Source organism: Cuculus canorus, chromosome 19, assembly GCF_017976375.1.
Source record: "Cuculus canorus isolate bCucCan1 chromosome 19, bCucCan1.pri, whole genome shotgun sequence".
Taxonomy (NCBI): Eukaryota; Metazoa; Chordata; class Aves; order Cuculiformes; family Cuculidae; genus Cuculus; species Cuculus canorus.
Genome location: NC_071419.1, coordinates 1,560,229 through 1,583,804, shown reverse-complemented (window position 1 = coordinate 1,583,804; position 23,576 = coordinate 1,560,229). Strand labels below are relative to the sequence as shown.

Sequence of the window (23,576 nt, the reverse complement as noted above, 5' to 3'; positions counted from 1 at the left end):
GCCTCTCCACTTACACTCGGATCTCATCTTAGCATCTCCCAGTGGCATTCAAGCTCTCCACTGCCACCAACAATTTTCTGCTCTGCCTCCAAATGCTGGATCAGAGATGAAGGTATAAAGCAAAAAAGAGTGGTTTGTCCTCTACAGAGATGATCTTGGTAAGCAGCCACGGGTCTAAACACAGGCTCATTTCAACAAGGAGTTCCAGTGAGCCTGTGACCACGGCACTGACACTTATCGCTGCGTTGGACTTGCACGTGTTCATTTGTATCACTTCAGAAAAGGGGAATATTTCGTGTATCACTCTGCACTTAGTACTTTTAATTCTCTTTAATTCTAAGACATCTCTCATGAATTACAACTGAATATTCCTCGCATTACTTACCTTCTGTCTAACTGCCTATCAGCTAAATGAACACACTTTAAAAGAAATGCTTTTAAGTCTACGGTAGCAAAATCACTATGGCACAAAACATGTGGAAATACATTAATTTGGCTGGATTCATTTGTATTGAAGTCCACGAAGATACTTGCAGTAAGCCGGGAACAGATGCCTCACTAGAAGCAATAAAACCCAAGATCAAGTACAGAAAAATCATTCCCCCACTCAGATGGCACTTAATCATTGCTCAAGAGAGCTTAGCTCTGAACCAGAAGCAAGAGATTGAATTTCCCTAACAACATTTATTGTCAATAGTTACAACTCCAGATATTCTTCACATTTCTGTAAAAGCACAATTTTTTTAATAATTGTTTTTTTAAACTCTGTGATTCCATAGATTTGCGTGTTTCACAGTTAGGCATATATTGTGTAAAAAGTGTATCTTCTATTGCTTTTATAAATAACACAATAAATTCCCAGGTTTCACAGGAGTGGAAAACAGTCAGCTCTGCACCAGCCTCCTATCATCATTAATTTACACATTTTTATCATCTCTCTAACTTAACTGTCTTCGAAACCAAGCAACACCCATACCTTTCCATAAGAACTTTTCTCTCTGTGTGACTGATCATGCTTGTTGTGCCTCTCTCTTTTATAAGAGATGGAAGATGGTTTTCAGTAGTCAGCCAAAGCACCACTACGCTGACCTTAGTAAAAGCAGGTTATACTGCACTTCGAGTTCTCGTTAGCTTTCTTCCCCCTCACCGCTGCAGATTTACATCTTATGCCTACCAATTTCCTACTTACAGGTTCAATTTTCAGGGCGTTTCTGTAGCTCCCAAAGAAAGATGCCTGTGCTTTTAGAAACGCTCTTGCAACACCATCTCCAGTGGTTGTAGAGACTTTCTTCAATCTGCTCTTCAGCGTAGAAACCTGAAATCACACAACAGGTCTGGATCATTCTCATACTACAAACAAAGCTTAACACAGTGAGGCAAACCGAGCCAAATCGGAAACACTCCCACCACAGCAGCAGTTATGACAAAAAGTTACATTGTGAATTCAGAGTTGCATTTTTCAGTTCTAAAAGCACTGCTTTTCAGGCTGTTTCGCTTCTCTAAGATCTGATTGGACTGTATTCAGAAACCAATAGTAAAGTAAGAGCTTCATTTCAACCTTTCCTCCTACTTAAATTCTGCCGTTAAATGCTGCTGAGTACTCTTTTACAGGTATGGTTCTAGGTCATTCTTCATGAGAATCCACGAAAGAAGTTCAGCTAAATTAATTCAAACATCAGACTAATAGAGAAACTGTTCAGAATCCGGCCATCCACCACCTCCAAGGCCAAGAACAAATTTTGTAGGCCTGAAAAATCTGTTTGCCACAAATACAAGCTTTTTTTTCTTTTAAGGCTATATTTTCTTGTATTTCAGTGACTTAATGGAAAATAACAAAATCAGCTTTATTTATGCATACGATGCGCCCCCTGGACCGGCTCCCAGCCACCCACCTGGCTGCTCGCTCACTCCTCCTCAGCAAGAGTGGGGAGAAAACACAGAGGAAAAGCTCGTGGGCTGAGATACAGGCAGGAGATCAGCTACCAATAACTTGGGAAAATCAGGTAAATGTATTGCCAGTTAAAATAAAGCAAGATGGTGAGAAACAAAGACAGAAAGTAAAACTCCTTCCCCCTTTGCCTTCTCCCTGGCTCAGTTTCGCCCTGTGCTCCTGATCCCCTACCTCCTCCTCGCAGGGCGATGGTGGTCATGGCGCGTTGGCCACCGTTCCTCCTTGTGCTCTCTTCCACACACCCACAGGCATCCCCAGCTTTGCCAACGGGCTCGGTGATGCCGGCGGCTCTGTGGCAGAGCCGGCAGTGTCCTGCCCCAGCCTCCACACCCACTGCAACCCAGACACCAGGACCTGAGGGGTTTTAGCCCCAGATTAACACCACCTGGGCCTTCCAAGCAGCCAGTACCCACTGCAGGTTTTTCTCCTCGTCTCTCAGGAGATCCAAACCACCTGTGCGTGGGCCGGCTCTTCTCTTAACACTCGCTGCCCTCTCCCTTCCCCTGCAGAGGTGTTTAATTACCTCGGGATTCACAGAGCTGCATTTCAGGGGAACACAGCTCTAACGGTCTCATCACTGTTTACACGGAGACACCGATCACAACTCCACACATTTCTGTGCAGGCAGAGCTAAAGCTACCATGTCATACAGGCTACCGGAATGTTCTTTGTTTTCCATGTATACCAAGGGCTACAGCTTTGGAGGATTATCCAGTCCTGTTCTCTCTGCTTTGGAATTGCTCTCTCACACAGGAAGGCCGAGGCTTAGTTTGATGTCTCTTTTCTAGTGCTTATAGCTCAGTAACTACTGCACTAAGGCTGTGTATCTATATTATATTGTTAGTGACAGCGTTTTGCTTTCCCAAACACAAGCTGAGAAAGGAAATAAATAAACCTTTTGAAGATTAACATCAAGCTTGCTGTGCCAGTGTGCAATGGTTATAGGTTACACTAAATCATTAACAAACAGTCTTGTCGGTCGCAATGTTTTGGTGTTGCAGACAGAACCAGGGCAAGGTGAGCTTCCCCGACAGATCTCACACAATCGAAAAGCAGCAGTCTGGGCACTGGGTCTTGAAAGAAAGTCAACTCCTTCAATTTTAGAGAATGCAGCCGTGTCACGTGTGAACCCCAGTGTGATGTGGGACCTTACACAGAAGACAGGAAGGAGCCACAATTTCAGACAGAAAGCAGAAAGCTGGGAAATCCCTATTCGTCTCGATTCACAGAAGCACATGAATGACTCCATAAATATCCGTATCACGAATTCAACAGAAATAATCCTATCCATAGCTCTTCCAATGCCATTCTAAAACACCCTGATGGGCAAGCTCTCTACGCTTCACATTATGCAAGAAAGGTTGTAGGAATATTATTTAGCAAGTAAGAAGCTTCTGCTGCAGTGAACACCACTGACTTTTCTCAGAGTATGAATAATACCTCTTAAAATACAAGTGATGGTTCAAATGGTCAAATTAACTTTCAAGACCTTGCTCTCATCCTCCAGCTCATAAGAAAAGCTTATTCTGACCTCATCCATATCTCCCAAATCCAACCAGATAAGTGGAGCTGTTTCTACCTGCCTTAAGGGAAACGGCAGGTGGATTTATTGAGGGCTCCAGTTCCACCCCCTTCTCTAAGCACATCCCTCACCTCCTCTTCCAGCCTTAGACGTGGGGCGGGCAGGGAAGGGACGCCTCGTCTTGCTGTATAGGTGTTAAACATACAACCCACGCTGGGCACTACTACTTCTGCTCTGAAAACTAGATGCTATATTTGCACTTGTGTTTACCAGAAGAGTTGCAAAGATATTTCCTGTTAAATTCTCTGCAGATTCCATTGTAGAAGGAATTTCATTACCGTTATTTAGTAAACAGAAATAAGCAAGAGTGTATCTAGCACTGTTTATAAATCTGAATGCTGTGGCTTATGCCAACGATCCATGCATTAATGAGCCCACAAGCACATATTAACATAACGCATGATAACAGATTTAGTCTATCATGGCCACAGAAATAGCTCACTCCCATTCTCTGAGATAATGTCTTTCAAGGAGCTCTGTTAGTTGCAAAAGGCAAAAAAGTTTATCAGATTTTTAAACACAAACAGCACTTCTGCCTGTCTGAAGGGGTCTGACGTTGTAGGGATGAGGGATGTGTTTATTCCCTACATCAACTTATGTAAACCATTTAAAGGTAGTTCTTAAAAAGCAATAAATTATCCATAGATCTGAGTAACGTCCAAATCAATCTCAAACATTTTATAAGTGATTTTCTTTAAACATTCAGGTGAAGATAAACAGAAGGAAAAGGCTCTTTGTTTCATTTTACAACAAAGTTCAGAAGGCTGCTCTGTGTTTCACCTTCTCCATTTGGTATTGGAGCAGAATATTGATAGCTATTTTGCTAATTTCTTAACCTTTCAGACCATTTTCTCTCTTCTAAGGCTAAATCAGACTCTGTAGGGTGTCTATTTTATGTATGCACACTTACTCCTTCAATCAGGACTATTGCAATAGGCATGTCAGTTTTTAAAAAAGGAAATGTTAGCAACACCATATTAAAAGAGACTAACAAGTCAGAAAAAAATCACGCTTACTCTGGAATAAATTAGTACATAAGACAAAGTAGATTCCACAAGCAGAATTACGATCGTTTCCTGCCTAAAGAGGCAGTAATACTTTAAAAAAAAATAGAAGACTGTGACCACTCAATATCAAGATTATTCTCACCAAACAGACACATATACACTCAGTCTACCCCGGGAGTGTTTTTAAAGAAGATTTTTATACTTCTGGCAGTTCAGGTTTAAAGGTCAGATTTAAACTATCACCATGTTTCAAAATGCAATCTGTGCAATGCAGCATAATGAAATGGTTCAGTAAAGGTGCTAGTGGAAATTCTTTTAATTAGGTCCAAGGCTTTTCAGTTGTCAACATGAATAAAGCAAGAAACATTCTATTGCAAACACAGGGTAAAAAATAAAAATGGATTCACCTTCAAGGAAACTGTTCTGCTACGGAGTTGTAGTTTAGTACTTCTTGCTGTCCTGAAAGCAGTTAATTTCCCAATAAGTGAAAAATAGTAACACAGGCTTCCTACTAGTGGTAACTTGTTAATGAACGGACAACAGCAGCACACCCAACTCGGTTACTGACAGCCCGAGATATTCATAGGCTGGTGCAAATGTACACTTCTCTCCCAGCCCTCAGATATGCAAGAGCTCCTTGGCGCAGCACACTGCATTGCATCAGGGCTTCGTTTAATAAAAACTACAAGTTGACAGAGTGAGCTTATGCTTTATTCCTTGTAATATGAAGCTCTGACTACAACTAAGACTAGAAGATGACACTTATTTGGAAATACATGAAAAATCCATAAGGGTTGCATGAAAAAAGAATTCCTACCCCCTCTTTGCTATTCCTTGCAACACAGACGGTGGTGTAGGAGACTTGTCAGCAGCAGATGCACTTATTGTAATCACAGTCCTTAATAAATCTCTTTTTTTTTTTTTAATATTGACTATTTTAAAAGGAAAGTTACTTCCCGGGGTGTTCTCATGCTGCCAGATTTTCAGCAACACATCAGAAACAGAAGGTGAAGGACATCTCCAATAGTTAATCAGAAGGCAGTCGTACACACCTTGGTTTTCAGGGACCTGACCTGAACGGCTGAGCGCCAGCAGGCACTGCTGCGGGAACCCGGGCCAAACAAATGCCTTCATCTGATTCTGCCGGGACCGCCTCCGTGCCCCCCAGCTCCCGCGCCACAACGTTAACTGGAACAGCATTTCACTACAGCCCCCATGGGTCTGGATCCGAGGAGTAAAAAATTAATGAGTGGTTCATTCCAGACTCCTGAGAATCAACAGTTTAGGCAGCAACATCACCATCATGAAACAAGCACAACTCACTACTTAAAGGTCTAAAATAATCACAGGGCTTCATGGCATTGTTTAACTCGATTTAAAAAGTTGTTCAAGGAGAGGGGAAAACCAGCTTTAAACATTTTCCACTGGATTAATTACCTGATGGCAAATTTACCACTCAGAAGATGGTTTTACTCACTGTTCAAAATAGATAGGTTTAATTTAGCAAAGTAAATTTTGTGTCTCTTCAGCAGTGCGTGATTTGCTCACTGTTCACGTTAAGTAGCAAAACCAGCAGAATAGTTTGACATAACAATCATTTATGATCATGAAACTGCAGACACCATTTTCAGTTTCCCAGGCCCTAAATGCATCTATTTAGGCCGAGACCAGTGGGGAGACACCCTCCCGGAGTCTCCCATCTTCCCAGGGAAGCAAACAGGGGAAAAAAAAAAAAAGAGAAAGGAAAAAAAGTATAATAGATTGGCTTTAGAGTCTCCCTGCTGAGATGAACAACTTGATCCACTTACAGTTCCAAACACATGATGCATGAAAGAACTGACAGAAATTCAATTCTCGCAAAGAAGAGCAGCTGCTCTCTAGCGGTCAAAGCCAAATATTAAGCAGTCGGAAGGAAAGGAAAAGACCTAGAGGAGAATACTTCATTATCTAGGTAACTTCAATAATGAAACAAAGCTAAAGAAGACATAAACACTGATCCCAAACTTTAATTACATCACGCAACATGATTCAAGTTAGGACTTTGTTGCGACAAATATTAATCCCAGCTGTATTTATATAGCAATTGTGAAAAAAAAATACAGCATGTACGCTATTTGTGAGCCATGCCAGTTAATTGAATTTGCTGGCAGCACTTCCTCCGCTATGCTCCCAACATCCTCCAAGACAACATGCAGCTTTTAAATAGACCTGTGGAATACCGAATCAAGAAATCTGAACTAATAAAACACAACTCTTTACTGTTATAAAAGTGAAGTAAAAGTAAATAATGAAAGGAAGGAAGTCTCTTAAAATTTATTACATTCCAAAGCTTGAAGTTCTGTGTTTATTGGTGAAGTCTCTTCTGATGTCCTACAGTGTGCCTACAACAGCTCCTTTAATGAAGTCTCATAAAATCTAATATAATACTTGATTGTTGACAAATCATATACATGTTTGAGGCCCCGCGCTTGCTGTATCCAGCCATTTCTTACATAATTCCATGAACTTTACAACTCTGTCCTTCCTGGGCTGTGGATAACGGCAGGAGCGGCGACCAGCTGGCAGAGTTGGATGTCGGGAGTGAAATCAAAACAAAAAAACACATAAAGCCAGAAAAAAATTCAAGGAAGTAACTTTTATAGAATAAATGCTCGACTAAAGCCAAAATGTTCCCAATAAAGATGGACCTTTCATCCAGAGCTCACTGTTTTCGAAGAAGGGATCACACTGCAGATCACAGAGAAATGATGGGATGTCACAGCAGGAGGCACTGGGTATTCACCATTACTCGAGTTTCTCCTTAAACAGACCAGCTTATATCGAACTCCCTGCATATCCATTTTATTTCTCAGCTACGCATAAAAAGGTACAGATCTGTAACTGTCAGAGCAAGATTTTGAACTAATAAAAGAAATCCAGATTTTCCCTTGCTGTTTTTTCCTAAAGAGTCACCCTTGGACTTAAAAATAGCTTCTTACTTCACTGCTCCTTCCTCTCAGCTTCTTTAGCAAAGATGATTACAGCAGCAAGTAGCAGCCTGGATGCATTTTTGTCCCATTAAAAGGAAATATCAAGTATTCATACAACATTTCTATCAAGTTATTGAAAATAAATTATCAATATAAATTTCAATGAAAAAGAAAATAAAGTCCTTCTTAGCTAAACACACACTGAGCAGCGCTAGAGGGGAACGTGAAGCAGTCCATTTAATAGCCCAACTCAGGACAGAAAATGCACAAAGTTCATTAAAGCTCACCTGGAAGAAGTCACAGGAAAACACCCACAAGACTTAATTTCGAGATCCAAGTTATCTAAAAATGCTGGGTTTTTCCCTAATGGAAAGGATAAGGACGGTATCAAGTAGCAGCACTTTTTCACACCACGAAGAAAGTAGTTTAAGTTTCTGTCTATTGTTCAGCTCTACCACAACATGTGTGTATTTCTTTGCCTTTACACCCACTGAAGACTAACTCTGTAGATGACCTGAAACTCGAGTGTGCCATTCCAAAACTGAAACCGGGTCGTGCAGCGTTTCTAGCTTACGTGAGAATTAGATGATTTTCATTAGGAGGCTTAAACATATGTCTGCAAGTGTTCGAATAAACATTACTTAACACTTCGAAACAGGAAAGAATGGAGGTAAAGCATTTTACTTGTTCTAATAAAAAGAGGAACACAATGAGACAGCTCAGTTAAAACCAAACAGAGCAAAAGAATTTACGCTTTTAAGTGATGGAATAGCTGAGTAAATCCTTTCATACATACCACATCATTAGGAAGGCTCTGAAGGTCATCAAAAGGGGTTTCCAGTGTGTTGGTGTCTACATTAAGAATCACAACATCTTCCAGGGCCATGTTTCTTACTTTCTAAATATGAGCAAATTCAAAAAAAGGGAAAGGAAAATATAAGTAAGAAGAGTTAAATCTTATACACAAAGGACACAAGTGATGGCGTAACATCATGGCATTAAAAACCTTAAAGCATTTTAAAAACTAACAGCATTCCTGTCTTTGTCATAATTTGTTTTATTTATTCATATTTTACAATGTAGAAAAACTAACCTCAGTTTGCAAAGGCAAGTTCTTAACATTGTGCAGAGTGACATTTTGAAACAAGAGTTATTGGTTGAAATTATTCAAGTGCAGGTTTATTGCAAGCACCTCCACTAATGCTTGTCTTAATTCTGGTATCCCCGTTTGCACACTCAGCAGTTGCCGGCTGAGTCAAGATTTCAAATGTATCTTTTTACATTTAGAAAGTCATTGAAATCAAAATAAACAGTGGCTTTTCTAGGAGTTAAGAGTTGCAGCAAGTCAGGGGAGGGAACTGGTTTTCAAATTCCACGTTGAATTTTGCAACTCCAAAAACTACAGGTGTAAATTCGGCTATAGAATGGACACTACCAGAGGGTAGCAAATAAATAATTAAAAAAGGCAAGAGAAAAATAACTCCACCATATCCTGGTCTCTTAATGTTCAGTGAGGCTAAACCTTTTATCCTGTTCCCGTGAACTGAGATAAAAAAATGCCTCTAATCCAGATCGAGCGTTTACACCATCTGTAACGGTATGAGGACAGACAAAAGAAAAGCATAGCCTCTTTCTCAAGAGAATGATCATTAGTACCTTTGACTTTAAGTGTCTAAAGGTATTGGTGATCGAAGCAAATTTAAAACATTGTCAGACTTTATTGCCCTGCTTAAACAGCAGCTAATGAATCACTGACACGAAACAGAGCAGCATTTAAATATTTATTTTAACATTTTTTCCACTAACAGGAGAATTAAATCCTTCTTTTTTACTAATAATTCATATTTAAGCCCTCTTCAAATACAGCTTTGAAAATTCAAAATCAGAAACTGATGGAACTATAGGATACTGTAATTAAGGAAACGTCCCCGTGCCACTGTAAGCAAACCTCTCGGTACCTACACACCCACCCACAGAACCAAAGGCAAGCTACCAAGAGGGAAAGGAACAAAAACATACTCCATCTTTAATTAAGGTTTTGCGGGGCGGGGGGAATTGTTTCCTTTAAAAGAAAGGAACTGAACCTCTAAAACAATGGCAAAGTTGAGCCTTAGGCATCTAAATAATTACCTTCAGTGTTCAAGGCTCAGTCCTCCGTCTATAAAGCAAACCGCTGTGTACTGAGGGGGGGGGGAAGCCAACAACTATAAAAAACACTTTGTAGACATTTAAGTGTAGCTCTTCCATGAGAGATTTCTTTAACTTAAATAGAAGAATATTACGTTTAATGCTTTCCATATAAAAAGCACAAGTACGGCATGACAACCCAAGTACTTCCCTCTGCATTTCAGGAACCAAAGGTCACTCTACTGGCTGTATCTGATAAACTCTAAAGCAATCCAGGAGTCTCGCTCCTCCTAGGAGTCCGGAAGCACCAGACAAACTGATTTGCTCCTGCCTGTTTCAGAAAATTAAAAATCTCACTTATACTCAGAGGAGTCTAAAAAGCTCCAACAAAAAGGTCTTGCAATGTCCTTAACCAAAGCCAGAAGCTTGTCAAAATCGAGTGCTAGTAGGACAAGACAGAAGGAATTAAAACCTTCTCCTGATTCTTGCCAAAGACACCACAAACACGTGCTTGAACTTGTCAGTGGTTTTGTGACTTTGGTGATGAATCTGCACCTTCCTGCCGCAAAACACTGGTGTTTTCCTTAGCAAAGAGCAGGCCTGTGTCAGGGGGGATCCGCAAGGGGCCCAGTAGGAAGGGATGGTTCAAAACCTACGAACGCTTATCAGTGTAACCAGCTCCATACATAGCCCAGAAACCATTGCATCCGAAAGGCAGGCGAATATTACCTCTGCAGTGGTACGCTTTTACACTGTGAAGAGCACAACCTGACTTTAAAACTTCTCACCGCTTGTTTTAAGACAATAGATTTCCCTGGAGACAATCTCTCATATTTAGAAAAACCCACTCGATACCAACTTGACTTATAGCAACTGCCCTGCAGTGCATTCGAAAAAATGGAATTTAGCACCGATCCAATTATGGTTGATCCTAGACAAAGACAGACCGACCAGTCCAGGTCAATCCTTGCCTGATTTTATCATCTTTTGCTATACTCTTTGATAAAGGTATTATCAGATATTTATAAGGGCTTGTGGCAAACAACCAAATGGTTCTTTAGCTGAGTGTAGAACCTATCAGCCCAACTCACCCAGAAAAAAAAGCAAGTACTCCATTGTTGGAATTTTAGTAAAAATCCCTGGTATCCAGCTGCGTTCCTCACACTGGACTCCACGGATCGCAACTGTATATTAATACAGTGATGCAATCTTCCCAGGTCTGGTTTCTGTGCTGCAGTTGTCTCAGAACATGAAGGGACAGCCACTAAGCTGTATGGAACTGCACCCCATATCACAACTTCCTCAGTATCTAAATTTGTATTTTACAAATGCAACGATACGTCAGACAGAAAGGACTGCATGTGGAATGTTCAGATTTTGCTGGAAAAAAAAAAGTGTGGAGAAGCATAGAGCAAGAAGAAATACAAACATCAGTTTCTTCATCTGATTTCACTAAAGCCGAGGGATTTGCTGAGTCAAAAGATGATTCAGTGAAAATGTGCATCGCATATCCGTACTGAAAACCCTTCTCAGCTATCCTCATGGAATTACTTGTAGCCATAATTAATCATCTAAAAACCATCAAATCGCACTAACATCTACACCTGCCTTTTATTTTAAATGTCTCTTTTTAAAAGAGTGGAGAGGTATGGAAAGCTGCTTTAACAAGCGCACTGAACCCATTGTTTATGGCCTCTATAAACATGGCTTAGTAAGAATTACTGACTTAATCAGAGAGAACTTATCTCCTGGTGAAAAGAGCACTTTAAATTTCAGAAATGGCACCTTTACTGTGAAAATCTCTTAACTTTTCAAACAAACTCCAGGGGGCCTTAAACACCAGGTCAGTAAATACGCACAGTCAGAGCGTGGTCCTGCCCACGAGCAGCCAAACACTTGAAGTCATTTCAATGTGTTATGTGAATGTTTGCAAAAACATTGACAAACTATACTGTAACACGAGCATCAGAGCGCTCCGCTGTCTCACTCGCATCACATGCCAGAAGCAACAGTGATCAGTGGTACCAGTTCATACTAAATGTTGTTTTACCATCACTATCCACAGTTGGCAGTCTTTGCATTACCTACCATTAACAAATCTCAAGTTAAACTTCCTTCAGATGAACAATCTCATTGAACAGTTCATTTAAAAAGCGAAAAAACAAATCCAACCACTACCTTGTACCACCCTGCCCCCAAAAACTGCGTTTGTGTAACTTACGGCTAAATTGGCGCCAAGACATAAACTAAAGTGACCATGAGGTTTCAGAGCCAGATACAAAGGTGATCAACACATTAAAAAATGTTGTAACAGAAAAAAGAAAACATACCTTCTACTAATTCTTTTGCAAAAGTAAAAACTCTATAAACGTAAACTAACATGGCTAGGAGCTAGTTTGTGAATTATATCTGATATCATTATGAAAGTATGATTCACAAGAAGCCCAACATCCCTTTGCTTAATGATTTGTCTCTACTTTGTTAATAGTTTCCATTAATTTTCTTAAGAAAAGCACCACCGCACTGCAGACAACAATGTGTCAATCTGGCTGCCAGAAGCAGGAAAGGCAACGGATATAAAATTTTATTATTTCATGCCCCAACAGCAGCCAGAAGGACTTAATGAAATCACCCTTAGATTTACAATCTGAAATAGCTATTCAGCAGACAAATCTGGTTAAGCGGGATGTGCCCCCTGACCCCCCAGCCCTTTGATCCGGGCCCAGCAGGTGGGCTGCTCCCCTCCCGCGCATCTCCCGCTCTTCCGCCAGCTCCCACCCTTGATGTGCAGCGCCCTGATCCTGTACAGGTGATTCCGAGATCCTTATCACAAGCAGCTGCTGCCCACTGAGTGACAAACTTCAGTGGCGCTGGCTTGGCGCTCTTGTACAACAGAACAAAACCCTCTCGCACTTACTGGGGAGTCTGCTCGGTACTGCAGGATTTGTCCTTCCTTAAAACACACCCCTCACACAGAATCTCTTATGAAAACACAGTTGTTATTTTCATTTTTCCAGTAACTGGATAAAAGACAATTCCGTAAGTAATTTGTCATATTTTTAAATGCATTTTTATCAACACCCCTGAAACCATGTGGAGTCCTATTTATAATATTTGTGAGTGACTAAATTACATTTAGTTTAAGACCTGGATTTAAGTATATACATAACCCCTTCATTTACACCCTGTAAAAATGCTACACTTCTCAGTTATAGCTAGAAAAGTCAGTGATTTGCTAAATATAAATGGATGGAAAAAGCTAAACACTACTCCTCACTCCAACCAAAAGCTATGATTAACAATTAACACTGCCCCTGGAAGATGCCGGTGGTCAACGGCTTCTCAGGGCGTTGGCTGCGGCAAGGGGCAGCCCCATGGCACCGCCGTGGCTGAGCTCGAGCTGACTCGTTTCTCTGAGTTCATTAGCTCAGGCTCCGTGCACGCTAACGGGCACAGTGTCACGCGGGATCACAGACTCAGTATCCTCACGGCTACCTGAAAGGACCAGGTAAATACACAAAAAAGGGCTGCCAGAAACTGCGTGTGGGGTTCAGTGGCTGCACACCCAGCTGCACGGTCACCTGCCCGGCTGAGAAAGAGGTTCTTGACACAAAGTGAGGTCACCTGTGTGTCTGAGTATATTAAAGCCAGCGTGAATTTTAGTGAGCCTTCTTTCCCTAACATGGACATATTTACCAGGTTCATACCAGGTTAAGACAAAACAAAAAGCCGTTTAGGTTTTACAATAGGCTTTACAACAGCCACAACTGTCCTTTCTGCTTAGGAGAGCATTAGAAAATCATCCTAAGAAATGCAGTGTAGTTCCACACACAATCTCCTTTGGGATAACCTTGCAAGAACTAGAATTCTGAAGTCCTAGAAAAAGTTCTTGACTGACTGGATTATTAAAAAAAGTGTAAGAAATACTTTTCTAATCATTAACTCTAGAGGTTGGCTCTGTGTCCTGAGTAGAGCACGGTACGGGGGGGGTGTTGTTACCTGAACGACTGACCGCGCGGCACAGGACCACGCCAGCAGCTCAGGATGGGACAGCCCAGCAGAACCACCCCCCCAGGCTCATGGAAACCACATGTGCCGGAATTCCAGCAGGCAGCCTGCTAGGTCAAGGGCACTCCTCTTCCATCAGCGCCCTCGCACTCAACCTTTGCTGCAGAACCAGTTGCTGAAACAATCCTTCACTATGACAAAACGTAAAAGGCTGCCAGCTAAGTCTGACACCGCTCAGAACACAGAGGTCAACTTCATATAATTTGAACACTAAAACAGCATACAGCACACAGGTAGAAAATAAAACAAGATTATGAAAGGGATGTGTTCATTTGATAGTTTCATTTCCCTGTCTCATTGTTTATCAGCACTAAGTACTTATCTTCATCTAATACGAATTCAATTAGTTCCGTAAGCATGTTCCATTATTCATGTGATAGATCCAGCCCTGCCTATCCAACAGCTTATAAACTTTTAGCCTCCTTTGAAGTCACTTTATGGATTGCTAAATGGAAATCTTATAAAGAATGACTAACTAGGTGATGATAGAAAAGCTGAAAAATAAGAGCACAAACCACAGCTCTGTATTTTCTACCAAGATTTTCCCTCATAAATCAGTTGGAGCCCTCTGACCTATAACAGGAGATTATCTTATCTCACTGGAGAACATTTCAGTCACAGCAAATTAGATTTAACAGTCAATGGATAGGCTTGATATTTTAATCATAAGGAAAATTTGTCATTTCCCATTAAAGTAACCGCTCCTTCCACAGAGCCCCCGCCTGGCACGGGAAACTGCAAACTAACTTTAGGATACACAGTGGTTTGATAAAAATCTTTTGAGATAAGAGACGGTGTGTTTTGTTTAAAATCATTAACATTTCTGTTATGTTTCTTCCACAGGACCCTTTCCAAGAGAGGGAGACCAAAAACCCACAGAAACAACACTGAAGGTAGAAAATGGCTTGTTTCCTTGCATCCCAGACTCGCTCTCCCTTTGCCTCGCTGCTTTCTCTGTGCAAGTTCGGGCTTCCACTAACTTTTACCAACAATGACAAATCCTGCGACCGGAGCTGCTGGAGAAGAACCACGAGGCTGTGTGGAACTGCAACGACTCCCGAGGGGCTCAGTGGTAGATAGAGAGTCACCTGCCTCAACTTGGATACAAGACTGGGCAACTAATCCCTTATCCTGAAACACATGGATTAACAAACCACTTTTAAAGATCTATTTACTGAAATTTCAGCCTTTAAGGGAAAATGAATACTGGATAAAGACAGTAGTTTTTAGTTGTAGTTTATAAAATTATTCTGATATGGAAAAATGAACACATTCTATTTTTAAAGATACACAACTGCTAGATCATGAGAAAAAATACTGCTGCTACCAAGTTATTTTAATGAATAGAACACACAATTTTATTCCTACACATGAAGCAAAGGACAAAGAGTAAGCTTCCAGCATCAGAAGCAGGCAAAGAGATAAACTCGTGACTGTCTAGCTTATTTGACAAATATCACCTTTCCTTGGCCCAAGGCACAGACAAATTCTGCAATGCTTGCCAACGCACAGATAAAATAGTCCACTGCGTGGTCTTACTTTATTTTTCCATGGAGAAAGCACAGTTAGCTGGAAGACACATTTCTAGCTGGAAGCATTCGATTTATCCTTCAGAGCAGCCGAAGGAGAGAAGACAGTTTGGTTTATTTATTTCATTTATTTCATAAGGCATTTGAATAACCGTACTTTGCCAAAGCGTCTGTGTTCCAGAATCTCTGGCTATTCAAAAGCCGTACTGGATTTAGTACTAAACAGATTTCTTCACAAGTTACTAAAATGGATGAAAATTGGCTTCTCCCAGAACAACTCCTTTTTTGTGATTTGTTACAGATGGAGTTTGGAAGGCCCGCAGAGCCAGGCAAGCTGCACCGCGGAGACAAAGGGAGAGGTAAGGCGACTGCGGAGCGAGGCAGCACGCAAAAGCAAAAGCAGCTCCAAGGTGTAATCGTTAATTTTTTGCTAGACCCATTGCCAGGCTAACCACGCAGCCACGTGAGAAAAACCATGCGGGACAGCTGGCAAGTATCTGTATCGGGATATAATCCCATCATCTACCATGTCTCTCTCCTTCTTTTCCAGACAGATAAGATATCATAACAAGCGTGCCAACGATTACCTGGCACAGATACGGGGCAGGACATTCCTCCATCAATATGAAAAATACACGCTAGACTATTTCTTCCCAAATACTACTTCTGTCCTGTCTATGAAGTATTCAAGGATCATTATCAGAAACCCCTGTAACGTTAAGCACACTGTGCGAACAAACACACAAGTCCACTTTTACAATAATCGCTCATCCACTAACGTATCGTGCAGCAATTGTGCACTTTATTTGGCAATAGGAAGGGCATAAAAATCATCTGCACCCAGGATGGTAAGGGGAACAAAAAAGGAAAAAAAAGGGAAAAAAAGGCCCTGCATATTTCATTACTCTTCTCACATAAAGAGAGACTTCTAAAATTACTCCCCATTAATAATGCTGGAAAAGGGGCAAGTTACACAGCAGATCAGTCTGAGCTTTAACAGAGAGACACAGGGGACCATTGTTACACACGTGCCCCAGGGAAAGAATGTCTGATCGATATTTCCAGACAAGTTACATATTTTTATGGACGACATGAGAATAAACATTCTAATAGCACGCATGACCATGTGATGTAAAACTCAGCTTTGTGAACTGTTACGTATCCTGAGCACTATGCCCACATTCCCAAACACCAGTATCTTAACTGGGGACACAAGTCGATCCACCTCCAAGAGCATTTGCAACTCCTCCCAGTTTGACATGGCCACTGATTTCAGAGCCTACAAAGAGGCGACGCTTTTTGGGTGGGAACACCCCTTCCCACAGAGCATCGCTACGTCGCTCAGGCTTCCTGTGGGAAGAGGCACAATTAATAAGGAGGGCAACATCCACAGGGATCTAAATTAATAGCTCACGCTGTCCTCCAGACACTTCTGACCAGAGCCATCAGCTGCCTCTCCAGCAGAAGCAAATGTGCCGTTTCCACTCTTAGAGCTTTTAAAAAGTCACGAGTTGCTCTGAATTGTTTCTGTGTGCAGCTTTCTGCGAGGGCTGGTTTCCTGCCAGCTTTGTGTTAACATTAACAGCAAGTTCCTCCTTTTCAGATCTTTTGAACATTAAAAAAATTACAATCTGTCTGCACAAGCCTAAAAGAGAACTGTAACTGCCAACATCGCGGTTTAATATCTCCTCTGCCTTTGCGAATACAGAGTCAAAGGCAGGCGGTGAACTGACGAGATGAAGCAACAGGATGGAGCCCGAACTGCACAGAAAGCACACCCAGAGCACAAGGGAGCAAATAAGACCCTGTAAGATTTACCATTATCATGTATGCTTAACTTCAGTTCTATCGGCACTCCCAAATTAACAGGATTATTGCATTTTTAAGCATATGAATTAATGCATAACTGCTTGCAGAATTTGGCTCTAAATCATAAAACTATATATAGGTTCAGAAATGGTGAGAAAGACTTACCTCCATCAAACTTAAATGTATTCCAATGAGGTAGGGCATTGGGGCACTGCAAAGAGGAAAAACACCTAGCTTTACATTCTCATAACACTGGATTAACACATATGACTTATAAAATTAGCTACAGGAAAATACCAGGATACGGGATTAGATTTTGCTTAAAATATATAACAAGCCACATGTGAACAAATTTTTTTTCCATATTTGACAGACTTGTTTTACTATGCAATATCCTGTCAACTCTGGAAGACTTTAATTTTTCTTGACAGCAGAATTTCTAAGTGACTAAGTTAAGACAGGTACATAAGGACATGTATTAAGTATATCTATAATATTGTGATCTTTTTTTGAAAAAAAAACAATGTGTTATCACAATTTTCAAAAAAATACCCAGAATTTTTCTAAGCGTATTCGAGAGAAAAAATGACCCTGTTGCAGCATTCAGAGGTTAATGTAACGAATACCTATCACCCGTACTACAAGTTTTATATCCTTTCAATACAGGTCCAGACACATTTTAAATAATTTATTTTTAAGCATAAATCTCAAAATGTTTACATTTATAAAAGGAAACATCAAAATGACTTTTGAAGACTCCGATTCACTCCCGAGTCACTAGGCTATTCACTGCTACCATTCTGCACTTCAGAACACCGACCAGGCACGCCGAGAGGCTCTCAGCCGCTTTGCAGACACAGGTGGGATGGTTCTGCTATCAAACAGAATGCGAACAAGCAAGAGAAAGATTGATCTTTTCTGTCTTCTCCTCCACGATGTTAGCAAACACCAACACGACTGTAACACAAGAGGAATACTGAATGGGAGTCCTGTCTGTGTCTACAGTATTGCTAATATTGAGCCTATTAGAGGACTCCCACTCAGCTGATCGAGGAAAGCTCATATTTGCAGTGCTTATTAGAACACATCAACGAGGGTGCCAAAGCTGCTAATTGCAAATATGGCATATACTGCCTGCGAAACGGAAAGCACGCAGGCAGACACAACTTCTAAAATAGAGCCTCACTTCATTTTGGATAGAGAAGCTCAAAGAACTCATTTTCAACTTCAGATGAAGAAAAAAAAAACAGAGAAATGTCACTGTACTGCCTTGGACTAAAATATCTTCCATATTGCTTTGATAGACTGGTGCCTACTGCTCAGTAAGAGAAGCACAGTGCTGACAAAACTGCTGCAAGACACCAGACCAGCAAAAAATCACTCTGCTCCTCATTTTCAAGCAATACCTTTTAAAAGAAGACCATTTAGTGATATGCATATTAATATTTATCGTATTTATTTATGTACCACCTAAAACTGCTACTCTGTACCAAGAGACGAAAACAGTCTCCGTATTAGATATTCTACATGAAAACACTTTTCTTTCTGAAAACATTAAACATCTACAACTTCAAAGAAACCTCCCAAGTTCATTTGTGGAACACTGAAGTGCCGTGTTTCCCATGACATCACAGCTCACTGAGCTGCCCAAGCCCCACCCAGTGCAGAGCCCAGAGGGGCTGTCAGATCTGAAACTCACTCGGTCCAAATCCTGAAGGCTTTACTTCCTTGGGAATTCCACAGATGAGAAGCAGAACATACATCCAAGCTCTTGGACAGAATTTTTACCATACATCACGATACACATTTATTGCATATGGATCGCTGCTCAACTGAGGAGTATTTTTATTTGTCGTTTTGCATGTTTTATTTGTGACAAACGCTCTCTTTCACCCACATCTCTTCATTTCCAATGGCCACATTCCAGGAGCAAGAAAACACCCAGTAATTTTATATTCAAAGTATAAGCCATTGGTATAGCTGCCAGCTGCACAAATGCTCAACTTCCCCGTGCGCCCGGCTACGCTGCGCGAGACTCTTCCAGCGCGCACCAAAATGAACGTGTTTCTAATTAAGTAGTTTCATGTACACGACAGCTTCAATCTCAAGAATACAAAGTCTGAACCTCGGCAGGAAGTCTTAAGACTGCAAATGTCTCATCTAGTGGAACCTTGGCTAATGTAATGAAGGGAAGCAGGAAGAGTGCCGTATTCCAGAAAACCAGCCGTTTATTAAGGTGTCCAAAGGCAGAGCCTGTCACCAGAGAGAGGAAAACCTGAACCTGTAACAGTTAATTACCTGTACCAGTCCATCTTTCAATCCTCCACTTTATCAACAGAAGAACAATAAGAATGCCTAAACCGTTAAAACCATGCACCCCCAGAAACATTTAAGGAATTTCAGGGAAGATAAGGCTTAAAATATATGGATTGGCTTTGGATGCAATGAAACATCTTTTTAGTTTTCCAGTGAATGGCAGTACATGCAAAGGCAATACAGCAAATTGAGCTATTACAGGGATTGCATAAAGGCTACAACAACCTGACTTTAGCAGTGCTTTGAAGGCTGTTATTTGTTTAAACTTTTATTACCGACCATGAAAGGAGCCCCGTCAGGTGTGTAAGGGGCTGTACAACGCAGCCACTGGGACAGACCGGAGAAAGCAGGAGGAACAGTGTGATACTAGCGAACGCCAGAGTGGTTCAGCATACCCACCGAGAGGAAAATAGCTCAGGGTTTGCCGATCAATATGAAAAAGGAAACTTTGAAGCAGTAGTTTTTTTTAAAGTTTAATGCACCAGTTTTGCAAATGTTTGTGTTAGTTTAATGCTGGTTGCAGGGATTTCTGCTAGGGAATGAGGTGATGAGGTGCAGCACGAACAACAACACTGGGCATTTCTTTGAGAAATGTCTAACAGATGGGTGCAGAATTGGATCCAGGGGCCCTGGGGTATGGACAGGGGCACAGGAGGACAGGCAGGCAAGGTACAAGCTGGGAAAGGCTCCGGAAGATGAACAGCATGTTGGCTGGAGAAGAGAAGGTGGGGAAAGTGGAGAGGAAATGAAGAAGGTCAACAAAACCATACAAAAATAATTCCTGTAAGAACTTTTTCAATGTGTATGAGCAATTACTAGGCTTACAGAAGTCAGAGCTTGGGGCTACAGAGATGAAGAAAGGTCACGTTTCAGGCACGAAGCAGAAGGAAACCAATCCATTTAGAATTGGGTTAGATCTGAAGACCAACAAAGAATTTCCCAAGTTATGGGAATATATGTAAAGAAATTAACTGAGTTTTATCCACAGAAGCTGTCGCTTGTAAGGACTGAAAGACATCAAAGAGGAATGACAAATCGGAAGCATCTAAAAATATCCCAGAGGAGACGTTAGGGAAACAATGCAGGTTTCAGTTGGTGTGAAAGGTGACAGGCGTTGGGATGCAGAACTGAGATGCATTCACGGAGCACTTGCTTCTGAAAATGCATGTGTGAAATTTGTTTATTCAAAACCACTTCAAAATAACCATTGCCATTCATCACCTAAATGTGGACCTTAAAAGTTTATTCTCCACAGATAACAAAAATCAAATTACCTGAATACTTATTGTATCAAAATTCACTTTGTTTTTCAGAACTGACGTTATCATTCAATGATACCTGAACAGCAAAGTAAAGCTATTTCAAGGATCATCCACCATGATAGGTGCTCATACTCCCAAAAGTTTAACTAAGCAAACATCATAAACAACCTCAATAAGCTATAATTCTGATAAACAGCATAAACATTTCCAATAAAGCCTACCAGAGAAAATATATTCTGCTGTTGTCACTCAATCTGACTGAGAGGAAAACATACCCAAAAGTAAATGGTGAAGGTTCATGTCAGGTTCCATAGTGACTTTTACCATTCTTCCTTCCTGTGCGTTAGTCAGATGCCATCACTGAAATGCTCAGCTACCGCCCAGCACTGCGCTGTGCGCCGCCGCTCCCCCATCCAGAGCGTGCCGCAACAGTTCCTCCTAACTGCTGCTCAGCTCCTGAGACATGAAACGCTCAAGCAGTTGTTAATATTTTATCAGCTTAGATGTGCATTTCCAAGACTTTCAAGTGAACTTCAGGAAGACACTGCGCTTGTATAAACAGGAGAAATACTCCGCACAACCTTTAATCCTTCTGAGACCCAGCGCAGACTAAAGACTGCCCTTCACACCAGCCTTTGCCTATTGCTTGACATTTAATCAGTCCTGGGGCTTCTTTCAACCATGACTGCTAATTACTCAAAGTTTGAGGGCAGCCTACGTCCAAGCGCAAAAATCCAGAGCTATCAATTCCTACCACACATATTTACTGCTTGCACAAAATGCCGCCCTAAGTTTTTTGGAACAAAGAGAAAGGTTATTACTCCTCTTGTGCTACTCTGCTTCCCAATGCAATCAGCGTTATTTATAATCAAATGAGTTATATAGGTAAATATCGAATGATTAAAGTAGCAATGCATAGCATGAATATGGATATCGTGGCCTTAATGGCTATATATTGCCCATTTATTACAGTTGCATTTTTACTATTCCTTTAATTCGTTTCCTTGGGCTAACTAGAGACCTCTTAATTATGCTCCCAAGAGGTGGGCAGCTACTAATTGGAAGAGAAGCAGGTGAATTAGAGGGACATTTCCTCTTAAGTGAAAAAACCCACCCTTGAAAAATGCTGCAGCTCACGAGAAGAAGTAATGTAAAGCCCAAGGATCTCAGAGCGGTTCGTAGTTTACAGCTACACAGGGATTTGCACCATTTTGCTTCATTGTTCCGGGGAAATGGATTAGATCACACTCACTGAGCTGATGTCTCGATACACAAATACCAAGCTAACGTGCTGCTCCTTCACACCAGCGCTACTCCACTCTAAGGTGCTCTCGCTCAATTTCTCCTCAGATTACTCAGAAGCACAACAGAATTCAATCGGAAATTTATTGGGGTAACTGATGCAAATTAGAAACTTGACTGCATAAATTGGAACGATGCAGAAAACATCCAGCTAGGAAAACAGAAGGGCAGCTCCGAGAGCTGTTGGTGAGTACACAGATGTACTGGGCTGAATGGAAATGCCTACCGAGAGGCTCACGCCGAAGGAATCATTGTTTGCCGAGCAGCAGGCGTACTCGCCCTCCAGTTACCCTCTCCACCTACTTAACGGAGCATTTTGAACTGTATGCAGATTGAGAAAACAGGAGAAAAGGGCTAAAAAAAAACTCCTGGAGAAAGGGAAAATGGCACCAATAGAAATGTTTGCTCGGCAGCTGTGCCAGGGGCCGCTGGGAAGGTGGCTCTGCGAATATATTAATGCTGGCTGCTAAGCAGCCTATCTATTATAAAAGGCTGTTTTAATCACCCTGGAAAATATACTGTTGCTTCTGCTAAAAGCCCACAGACTGACCCGGGTGACAATGCTTGGGGACTTGGAGCACACACGAAGCTGTGTTACCAGGTCAAAGACAGGCTTTTCTTACAGGCTAATTTTGAACACAGACACCGAGAGCAAAAGGAAAGAAAACAGACACAGTGGGAGTGTTTTTATGCCACATGAAAAACAAACTGGAAGTAGTAGTGAGGAAAATTAATAGACTCTTTCCTTCACATCCAGAAATGTTTAAATTCCCAACAACAAAATAGATGGACAAGATCTGGACAAATTTAAATACCTGTGTGTGCGTGGCTGCTGACGCTCGGTGGCATTTCACTAATCAGCACTGCCGGCACCTGCTGGCATGCAATATCCTTTTTTATTGTTATTAAGAAACCAGCAGTGCTTCCTATGTTTCCTCTGTTCTATATTCAAAGGAACAAGCAATTGTGTGTTAAGGTGTGAAACCTAACGATAGGATTCGCACCAATTTCTAGTCTCCTCCATGCAAAATCTTTCCCTGGGCTGAAAATATATCAAAGGATGGTTCCTAATTAAACAATAAAAATAAAAGGAGAGCACCTTACCCTTGCTTCCCCTCTACTCTGCCCAAATTAACCTAAACGGTAGGGATCAGATGACTGAAGTTACTCCAGACACATGTGCATGGTACTCGGCCACGATCATTGGCTCAGCATCCCAGGTACAAGGAGCAAGCGGATCGAGAACAAACAATTTGAAGATACAGGCTTTTGGCATTTTCAGGTCTGTCGTTTGGTACATGAACGAGGAACGCAGAAGAACATAGATATTGTTTAAAAATTCCACTGCAGATGAAAATAGGAAGAAAAACACTTAGAATATGTGTAGCTACCCCTCCACTCACAGTTCACATCTGGCTAAGAAATTGGTTGTTGTGTTTGTGAGCACACAACTACACTCTGCCTAATTGTTATACATTTTTCAGCCACACTTTTCACGCGCTGACTGGCTCATTGGGTGTTTGGGCAGTGTTACGCCATGAAAGAAATCATTCGGCAGAGCCCCATGACTTGTGCCTTTGTTTCCTCAGGTACACTGCCCAAGTGTTTGCTTTTTGCACACCTCTGCTCCCAACTGCGGGATCAGGACTTGGCC

At 41.4% G+C, this 23,576-nt stretch overlaps 1 protein-coding gene across 1 annotated transcript in view; it reads right to left on the bottom strand.

The window, feature by feature from the left end:
- Nucleotides 1-23,576, bottom strand: part of DENND1A (DENN domain containing 1A) — a 154,504-nt gene that overhangs the window by 34,963 nt on the left and 95,965 nt on the right. The window contains exons 11-13 of the mRNA XM_054083890.1: nt 17,208-17,253; nt 8,306-8,407; nt 1,190-1,315 (exon numbers count right to left, since the gene is read on the bottom strand). Coding sequence (XP_053939865.1) covers nt 1,190-1,315; nt 8,306-8,407; nt 17,208-17,253 — 274 coding nt within the window. The remainder of the gene's footprint in view (nt 1-1,189; nt 1,316-8,305; nt 8,408-17,207; nt 17,254-23,576) is intronic.